The following is a 9,428-nucleotide window of genomic DNA, read 5'->3' on the forward strand; positions in this document are numbered from 1 at the left end:
AGGAACTATTTAGTAATCTTTCTTGGCATTCTTGAGATGACATTTCCCAGGAAATAATGTGGTAATCTGGGAAGAATAATTGGAGAATGGAAAACCTCTTTCTCCACAGATAATGTGTTTGAGGTGCGGCTGCTGAAGAACACATCAGGCCTGGGTTTCAGTTTCAGCCGGCAGGAGCAAGTTCCCGGTGAAGCCCACGGCTCCAGCATGGTGAGAGTCAAAAAGCTTTTCCCAGGCCAACCTGCAGCAGAGAGCGGACGGATCCGGGTGGGCGACGTCATTCTGCGAGTCAATCAGACGCCGCTCAAAGGACTCTCGCAACATGTAAGTTATTTATTTTTCCTTTTTTGAGTGTTTTTGGTGCGCTTTCTGTCTTGAACGCTACAACATTTTCATAATACAAAGGAGGTGATATCTGCCCTGAGAGGGACGGGACAGGAGGTCACTCTGCTCCTCTGCAGGCCTGAGCACGGGACTCTTCCTGAGATGGATTCTTCTTCTTTGGTGAATATTTTTCTTCAACTACTTACTAAAAGCTCTGTAACGTTCTGAAACCAGAAATGATCTTTTCTCAGACCCCAAAGCCATCACCAAGAAAAGAGCCAGCAACTCACGCCGATCCCAGCCTGCTCAGAACTACTCCAGATTCAGTAGACGGGAAAAAGCAGGGCCCCGTGGAGGCAGCCCTAGATAGACTGCTAGGCAAAACCCCCGCCCGACACAACAGCTACAGCGACAGCACGGATGGAGATGAGGAGGTGGAAGAAGCTTTCAGCGCAGCCAAACTCCAGCACAGCAGACAGACCTGGGAGCAGAGCGCTTATCAGCCCTCCAGTGGTGACACGGGCCTCTCTGCTTTCTATTCCCCAAACCTTTCAGCAATGAGGTCGAAAAAGACCAACAGGTAGCCGGACCGACAACCAGAAAATAACCATTTTAGGATCTGCCTGTTGTTACATTTTGATTTGTGAATGTTTTTAAAGATGTTCTTCACCACCGATGGAAACTGATCTGGACTCCTTAACCGGAGGAGGGAAACCTTCGCTCTCTGCACCGAGTCCGGCCCCCTTGCCCCCTCCCCTACCAAAGCCCCTGAACGCCTCCATCCCCGACAACAGTCAGGTCATGGAGGAACTTCTCCCGGTAAGAACCCAAGAGCAGAACAAAGTTAGGAATAACACGCGCTGGGCTTCTGGATTGGGATTTTAAATCATAGGACCACAAGGCGACAATTGTCTTCTGTTGGTTTTGTTAGGAAGTGGAGTTGAAGGTCTCTTTAGTGAAATCAGAGAAAGGCAGCCTTGGCTTCACCCTCACCAAAGGCAGCGATCATGGGTGCTACATCCATGACATTGTCCAGGATCCAGCCAAAGGAGACGGGAGGCTCAAACCTGGAGACCGAATGATCGCGGTACAAACCCACTGGCACCATTTTTAATGCACTTTTTATATTTGTTATAGAATATTCTCTCCAAGCCTCCTTTTTCCAGAGGTATTGTTTTAGTTGCAGTATCATAATTTTAGAATTAAAAATTTAGAATAAAAAAAACAAACAAATGAACACAAAATTAAATATATTTGCTTTTTTACAGAACTTCAAAGACACGGAACAGTCAGTTATTTAATATAAAAAGACAAATTTGTCAAAACTGCACTTGAATTAAGATCTGATAAAGAAACAACATTAAAGAAAACTCCACCTTTGTTATAGTAGTTATGAGGAACCTTTTCTTTTAGAGTCCCACTCTAATCATCTTTTGACCTGATGTTAAAGCGTTCCCAGTGGTCTTTTAATTATGATTATGCCATTTTTAGCCAAAATCAAAAAACCTGTGTCGTTTGCCAGGACATAGTTTCTGCAGAGTGGCAGTAGTTCATTAGAAATTTGCCATTGAGTTGTGGACGGGGCCGTCAGCGTGGAGCAACCTCTTCCCCTTTTCCCTCCCCGTTGCTGAGAGTTCTTTGCTTACATGCTCTCTCTTGCAGCATTTCACACCCCCAAGCTAGCATAACTAGTGCAACAAAAATGCCGTGTATTTTTGGAGCATCTAGTCGTAAAGTTTCGAGCCAGACACCAGCTCGGACGAGGAAAGCAAAGAAGTACATGGATCTAGTCATGGATGGATCTAGTAGATTCATCAGAATGGAGCTTGTCCTCTGCCCAGTGCATTTTCTGCATCACAAAAACGATATTTTTCAAACACAATTTTTTTTTTCTGCTCCTAATTCACAAATATTTGTACAAAGAAATAATAGAATTGCATTTCTAAGCTTAATTTTCTTGATATATGTCCTCAATCATCAGAAAAATGCCATAAAAACGTGTTAAAAACACAATTTTCATCAAAGTCAATCCTTAACCCTTTTCTTTCCTCACTGTAGACTGGAGCTTTTCACCTCAGGAGCTCTGAAGATGTCTTCTCAATCCCTTTTATCCTTTCTAGAACCTCACACTTTAATTTTCCGAGGAAATCCCCGCTTCCTCTAGGAAGTTTCTTTAGGTTTTATCACACGGAGCTTCTCCTCACAAGATATTTTTAAAGGATCTAACCCGTGGGCTCAATGTGAAAGGGTTGGTAGTGCACAGCAACACTGAATGAATAAATCCCTTTGTTTTTCTGTCAACAGGTTAACAACACCGATGTGAGTGATATGGGTCACACCGAGGTGGTTAACCTTGTGCGTGCCGCCCCTCCGGTGGTGGAGTTATTAGTAGGGAGGATCCTTGAGATTCCCAAACCCCCCATTGAAGCCCATCTGCTGCCTGACATTTGCTTTAAGAGCAACAGAGAACCGCTTGGTAAAATACACAGAACACATCCTTCCTTTGTGTTTTTGGTTTAAATTAGCCTTCCTTAGCTGATATCTACTCTTATTTTTCTCCTACTTTTTACTCTGTGCTTAGGGTTGGTCCTGGATGGAGGCAGTGACAGCATGTTTGGGGTTTTATTTGTGAAAGATATCCACCCGGGGTCACTGGCCTCAAAGGAAGGAAGCCTGAAGCCACTTGACCTGATCCACTACATCAATGGGGCTCCCACGCAGGACCTGACTCTGAGCGAGAGCCAGAGACTGCTGGAGCTCTCCCCGAAAGACCTCGCACTCAAAGCCACAAGGTTATCTATCAACACAGTTTTTTTCTTCTTTACGCAATGCCATTACCAAATATTTAAGATATTTAAAAATATCCCCAATCTTCCAGGGGTGGAATCCCGGTTTATCCTCAGGAGAAAAGCGTCTCTTTTCTTGACGATAATTCTAAGATTCCCTCCAGCATAAATGGTTTGTGTTTAATCTTTTTTTTTCCCTAAAAAAAAAAAAAAATGTAATATTTCCCCCAAATCACAGTCAGTTTATTTTCAAGGGTTCATAAAAGACGAAGATTCAAGAGAAATGAAGGAGCTTGAAGCACTTTGTCCTTCGGAAGTGAGTAAAGTTTGACTTATTTTCTCCACACGATGTCCTTGTGCTTTGAGGAGTTCCTGTACCAAACTCTTTTGCTGAAAATTCAGGAGGACATCATTAAGGTGGATCTGGAGAAGTCACTGTCGGGAGGTCTGGGTTTCTCAGTAATTGGTGGGGAAAGAGGAATCTTTGTGAAGTCGATCACACCGGGGGGAGTTGCAGAGCTATCGGGCATTCTCCAAGTTGGAGACAGGCTGCTGAAGGTGAGTCAGCTTTGGAATTTTAACTATCAGACTTTCCGTATTTTTTGGTCTATAAATCACTATGGAGTACACATCGCAGCAGCAAAAGAAAAAAAAAAGCCCGGCGTATTGCTATGTTCAGACCGAACGCAAATCACGCATCAAATGCGCGTCCGCTGCCTCTTGCTCTGCCGATGCTCAAATTTGCTTGACCAAAAAAATCAGATCATTCGTTTTTTTTTTTTTTTTTTAATCTTTGCCTTTTATACTGCAGGGGCTAAGTCTGAATGACAGCGCTTTTAGCAGTACTTTTTTAGCAGGACTTGATGATGTAATGCCTTGATGCAAATAAGATAAATATAAAGTTCAGGAGGAGGACAATCAGATTCTCCTCCATGTTTGGTTTGGACTTCACCGCTGATCAGACTATGCAGAACTTCTTCTGCATTGCTGTCAGTAGCGAGTACTGACTGACGCCTACAGTGCCCTCTAGTGGTTGCTAATAGGAAACAACCGCTAAATGTGAGAAAATAACGAATATATGAGCCGATATTTATTAGTTCAAAATCACATACAAGTCACCTCTCTGGCAAAACTATGTAAAAAAAAAAAGTGACTTATATTCCAAAAAATACAGTAAATAGAATCCATGGACATGCAGATTTGTTTCAGTTTGATATCTTTGATAAAAACCTACTTTTCAGGGTTTTCTTGTATACATTGATCACTTTTATTTTGTAAAGTCAAAACACTTAAGGTAAGATCACAAATCTTCATCTTGCAGGTGAATGAAGTCCTAATGGCAGGTGTGTCCCACACCAAAGCTGTCGCCACCATTCGGAAAGCTAAAGGAGTTGTGCATTTATTTGTGTCTCGACCACCTGATCAGAATCCAAACACCTACCTGGCTTATCTACCCATCAACTCTGACACGTGCAACGGCAACACGGGTATCCGTTTGTCTTTGAATTTCTTTAACGAGTCACTTCTTTAAAGTATTTTAATAATCAAGGAAGATGCTACTCTTGTTGTAAATGCTAACCTCCCTTACTCTGTTTTCAGATGAGAGTGAGAACAATGGAGTAAAGGCGAAGCTCCACGCTCTACAAGATGAGCTGAAATCAAACAATGTCCCTGCCATTCCCCCCATAGGTACTTTAAGACACACAGAGTGCATTTATTCAACTTTCTTTATTTTTTAAGTTCAAACCTGACGAAACTCTCACTGCAGATTATGAATCGGACCCGCTAGAGCAGAAAAGAGAGCAGAGTGCAGCGCTGTCGGAGGACACGGACTGCGATGGCTCCTCCTTACCCGAGGATTCTCCTGTGGTACAAATCTGAAGAGTTCCACTCAATGAAACAGCCTTGAAGGGCTTTGGTTTTCATGTTTTACCAATGCTTCATCTTTCTAGACTCCTCGGAAAGCTGGGTGGCATGAGGAGAGCGTTGACGATTCGAGGAATGAAAAGTACACATCTGTTCTGGCTGAACAATCCTTCAGGAAAAAAAAAAAAGATTTTCTGCCCTAACTTCTTTTTGTGTTTTTTGTTTTGACCACCAGCTATCTGCAGATGAGTGCCGGGCAGCCAGAGGAAGATGAAATCACGTGGGGAAGTGATGAACTACCCATTGAGAATCTTAACTCCCAGTCAAAAGACGGTAAAACAGAATTTCTTGACTTTTACTTTGTCGCTCTAATCATAACCGAATGCTGAACAGTTTTTGGACTCCAATAACTGTCAATTAACTTTGCTTGATCTTTCTTAGATGAACCAATCATCACAGATGCTGAGCTGACCTCTTTGCCTCTTGTGCGAGTGGTTCCTGATGGCCAGTACACGGGTTCCAAACTCTACAGTGTGGTCCGAATGATGAAGGGACTTCTGGAGCAGAATGTGCCACTGCAAGAATTTGAAGTAAACCTCTCGAATTGAACAAAATGAGTAATGGCTAGTTGGGTCTTGGTTCCCTTTGTTTAATAGTGTGAACATAATGGATGCAGGTGTAGCCTTTCAGATTTTTTAAAGACAACAGTGCGACAATGACGACTGTTTTTTGATTCCAGACACAAACCTCCCAAAGTGAGCTGAGAGGAGAAAAAAGTTTAAGTCAGAAACTTAATAAGATTGAAATTTAACTTTTGACTTCCCAAAAATTTAGAATTTTGTTCAAAAAATTAAGTTATTTGTTTTTCAGCTTCATTAACTGAATATTGTATTTGAATGCATAGTGCACAGATATTATTAAAAACTCTCTGTATATTGTATCTGTGCACTATGCATTAACTGAATATTGTATTTGAATGCATAGTGCACAGATATACAGAGTTTTTAATAATATCTGTGCACTATGCATTAACTGAATATTGTATTTGAATGCATAGTGCACAGATATACAGAGTTTTTAATAATATCTGTGCACTATGCATTCAAATACAATATTCAGTTAATGCATAGTGCACAGATACAATATACAGAGAGTGTTTAATAATATCTGTGCACTATGCATTAACTGAATATTGTATTTGAATGCATAGTGCACAGATATTATTAAAAACTCTCTGTATATTGTTTGTTGATCACATTAACGACTCTAATTAAAGTTTTTAAGGCAGATCTGTCAGCGGTAGTAACACATATTACCACTAGGGGGTGCCAAAACCAAATGAGAAACATTCAGTGAATCAGATGAGCCACATTTAAAAGCAAATGAGAGCTATGCACAAAGGTTCAGACATATTCTATAATAGTTTTGGATATCAGTGGTAGTTTTAAAGCCAGTTAAGCTTAAACTTTGTATAACTTATGTCTATTCTCTTATGGTAAAGGGGGAAGTTGCCTTCAGAAGTCCATTAGTTTTTACGAAATGCCCCAAAATTGTTTTCTAAAACGTGTTTTATGGTGTAAATTTAAAAAAAAAAAATTTTAATCCACAGTTGTATTCATTTTTCGACTTAAAAACTGTAAATGTACACTATAAATGCAGAAGACATCTTCACACGCCACACACAGACAAAAAAACAGCTTTTCTAAAATGTTGTTTATGTCTGATCTCTGTCTATATTTACAATATCTTTGTGCAAAATTCCTTGTTTCCAAAGAAATTGGCTTCAAAGCAAAATATTGCACCAACAAAAGCCAAAATGTCCCATCTTTTTTACCGATGCTTAAATGCAGTATGAATTTGTTAGTCGCCCTTGAATTAATGGCAACGTTTTTTAAATTGCAATCATTTTAATAAGGCCAGATTGTCTTAACTGTTTTAGACAGTAGATAGTAAATCTGTTGTGTAACCGATAATGACACATGCAGAGCTTTTGTTAAAGAACTACACTTTTGTTTGACTCCCTGGCAGAATCTCCAGAATCTGCAGCCGCTGGATGACTGCCTGATTGGTCAGACGAAGGAGAACAAGAAGAAGAACCGCTACAAGAATATTGTCCCCTGTAAGAAAAGCCTCGTTTAGTCTCTAAAATGTTTTGATGGTGACTTTATAATAACAAACAATATTTTTCCAGCCTCTATATTAAGACTGAAAGGTGTTTGTGTTGTTCTTTTGTCCAGTTGACACCACTCGTGTTGTGCTTGGTAAAGATGGAGGTTACATAAACGCCAACTTCATTAACATACCCGTGAAGGAGGAGAACTTCCTATACATCGCCTGCCAGGGACCTTTGCCCACCACGCTGGGGGACTTCTGGCAGATGGTCTGGGAGCAGAAGTCTAACGTGATCGCCATGATGACCCAGGAGGTGGAGGGAGGCAAAGTGAAATGCCAGCGGTACTGGCCGGACACACCAAGGACATCAGAAATGGTCGATGACAGGTTACAGATAACGCTCATCAAAGACCAACATCTGGACAATTTTGTCATCCGACTCATCGACGTCAAAGACGTCCAGGTGAGGATTAACTTTACCTTCTTCTCTTTAAAGACCAACTTCAATCCTCTTTTGATCTATTTTAAAACCGTTATGATTGTCGTTTTTTTGCTAAATCAAAAAAATCCGTCGTTTTCTTGGACATAGTTTCTGCAGAATGGCAGTAATTCACAAGAAATTTACCTCTAAGTTGTTTCCCTCCCCGTAGCAGAGAGCTTTTGGTCCGCCCAGTGTGTTTTTTATAGCACAAATAAGCTCTTTTTCCAAGGGTGGTTTTTTTTTCAATAAAGAAATACTTAAAAATGCTATTTTAAGCCTCATTTTTCTTTAGACATGTCCTCCATCATGAGAAAAACCCTCTGACATGTTAAAAACACAATTTTCATCAAAGTGGGTCTTGAAAAGCTTGTAAACCAGTGAAAGTCACTGTTTTCTTGTTTCCAGACAAATGAAATCCAGCACGTTACTCATCTGAACTACATCGGCTGGCCCGACCACGGAACTCCAACCCAGCCCGAGCAGCTGCTGACCTTCATATCCTACATGAGGCACGTGTACCGATCGGGGCCAATCATCACACACTGCAGCGCCGGCATCGGCCGCTCCGGGACTCTCATCTGTTTGGACGTGGTTCTGGGCCTCATCAGTAAAGACGCTGATGTAAGTCAGACCTTCTGTTTGTATGTGAGCTTTTTCTTCAGATCCCAGACTAACCGGATGTGCAATACATGTTTGTTCAGTTTGATATTTCAGATATTGTTAGGAATATGAGGCTTCAACGACACGGAATGGTCCAAACAGAGGTCAACTCTTTTTACTTTAAATTTGACCCAATTACATTTCTTCTACTGGCGGGATTTTTCTCACACTTTGTCTGTATTCTTCAACAGGATCAGTATATTTTCTGCTATCAAGTGATCCTCTATGTGCTCAGATGCCTTCAAGCAGAGGAGAACATCTCAGGATAGCAGCAAAAAGCCTCGTGATTCTTCATGACACAAGCAGAAATTGCCAAATCACAATACAAGGTTATTCCTGAAGCTGTTTGATTCTTTGGGACTAAAGTTTCTTCAGAGGATTCTATTTTTTATGTCTGCTTTTACTGCTGCTCCCCTTTGATGCATTTATGCAAGCTGCTGATTGTAACTCTTATCATCCACATGAGAACACTAATTTTTTTTTTTTTTTAATCCTGGATGTTTTAAATGATTATAAATTTGTCAGTGATTTCATGTTTTATATTTTTTGTGTATTTTGAAGCCTATTTCGATGCTGGAACATGCCTTGACAGAATACTATGTCAGTATTTGCTATGTAAATCTATTACACAGTTACCTGCTCGCTGCCTGAGGCAAACGATGAAATTGGAAGTGTATATATTCATCTCTTGAACATTAAACTGGATACATTTTAAATGTGTATGTAGAGAATTTTTTTTGTAATCAAATGTAAATGTTTATTACAACGTTCAACATAGGGGCCTGTTATGAGCCTCGAGTGATGAGTTTGCATTCCACAGTTCAGTTACCAAAACATTGATTTTAGAGTTTTTATCTATATTTTGTTGCTCATTAAAACATAAATGGTGAAGAAAAGAAATCTTGTCTTTTTCTACAACAGCAATGTATTGTTTTTTACACAGTTGTGCACTAATATACAGTCAGGACCATACATATTTGGACAGAGACACATTCTTTCTAATTTTGTTTCTATACATTACCACAGTGAATTTTAAATAAATCAACTCAGATGCCATTGAAGTGCAGACTTTCAGCTTTTATTCCATGGGTTGAAGAAAAAGAATGCATAAAAATGTGAAAAACTAAACACAATCCCTTCATTTCATGGGCTCGTAAGTTATTGGACGCTTGACTTCCATGCTATTGCATGGGCAGGTG

General features: G+C 40.4%; 1 protein-coding gene across 3 annotated transcripts in view; it reads left to right on the forward strand.

Annotated features, from left to right (window-relative positions):
• ptpn13 (protein tyrosine phosphatase, non-receptor type 13) overlaps positions 1-9,125 on the forward strand; it is a 48,748-nt gene extending 39,623 nt beyond the window's left edge. For all 3 annotated transcript variants that reach the window (XM_020707615.1, XM_023960564.1, XM_023960565.1), the window contains 21 exons: positions 110-324; positions 406-504; positions 576-904; positions 984-1,143; positions 1,256-1,411; positions 2,629-2,800; positions 2,906-3,116; positions 3,203-3,282; positions 3,365-3,426; positions 3,513-3,668; positions 4,432-4,597; positions 4,710-4,799; positions 4,879-4,979; positions 5,063-5,118; positions 5,212-5,309; positions 5,418-5,566; positions 7,005-7,095; positions 7,214-7,551; positions 7,975-8,190; positions 8,271-8,333; positions 8,421-9,125. In XM_020707615.1, the coding sequence (XP_020563274.1) occupies positions 110-324; positions 406-504; positions 576-904; positions 984-1,143; positions 1,256-1,411; positions 2,629-2,800; positions 2,906-3,116; positions 3,203-3,282; positions 3,365-3,426; positions 3,513-3,668; positions 4,432-4,597; positions 4,710-4,799; positions 4,879-4,979; positions 5,063-5,118; positions 5,212-5,309; positions 5,418-5,566; positions 7,005-7,095; positions 7,214-7,551; positions 7,975-8,190; positions 8,271-8,333; positions 8,421-8,498 (3,086 nt within the window). In that variant the 3' untranslated portion in view covers positions 8,499-9,125. The remainder of the gene's footprint in view (positions 1-109; positions 325-405; positions 505-575; positions 905-983; positions 1,144-1,255; positions 1,412-2,628; positions 2,801-2,905; positions 3,117-3,202; positions 3,283-3,364; positions 3,427-3,512; positions 3,669-4,431; positions 4,598-4,709; positions 4,800-4,878; positions 4,980-5,062; positions 5,119-5,211; positions 5,310-5,417; positions 5,567-7,004; positions 7,096-7,213; positions 7,552-7,974; positions 8,191-8,270; positions 8,334-8,420) is intronic.
• Positions 9,126-9,428: the final 303 nt, after the last annotated feature.

Source organism: Oryzias latipes, chromosome 12 (assembly GCF_002234675.1).
Source record: "Oryzias latipes chromosome 12, ASM223467v1".
NCBI classification, from domain to species: Eukaryota; Metazoa; Chordata; class Actinopteri; order Beloniformes; family Adrianichthyidae; genus Oryzias; species Oryzias latipes.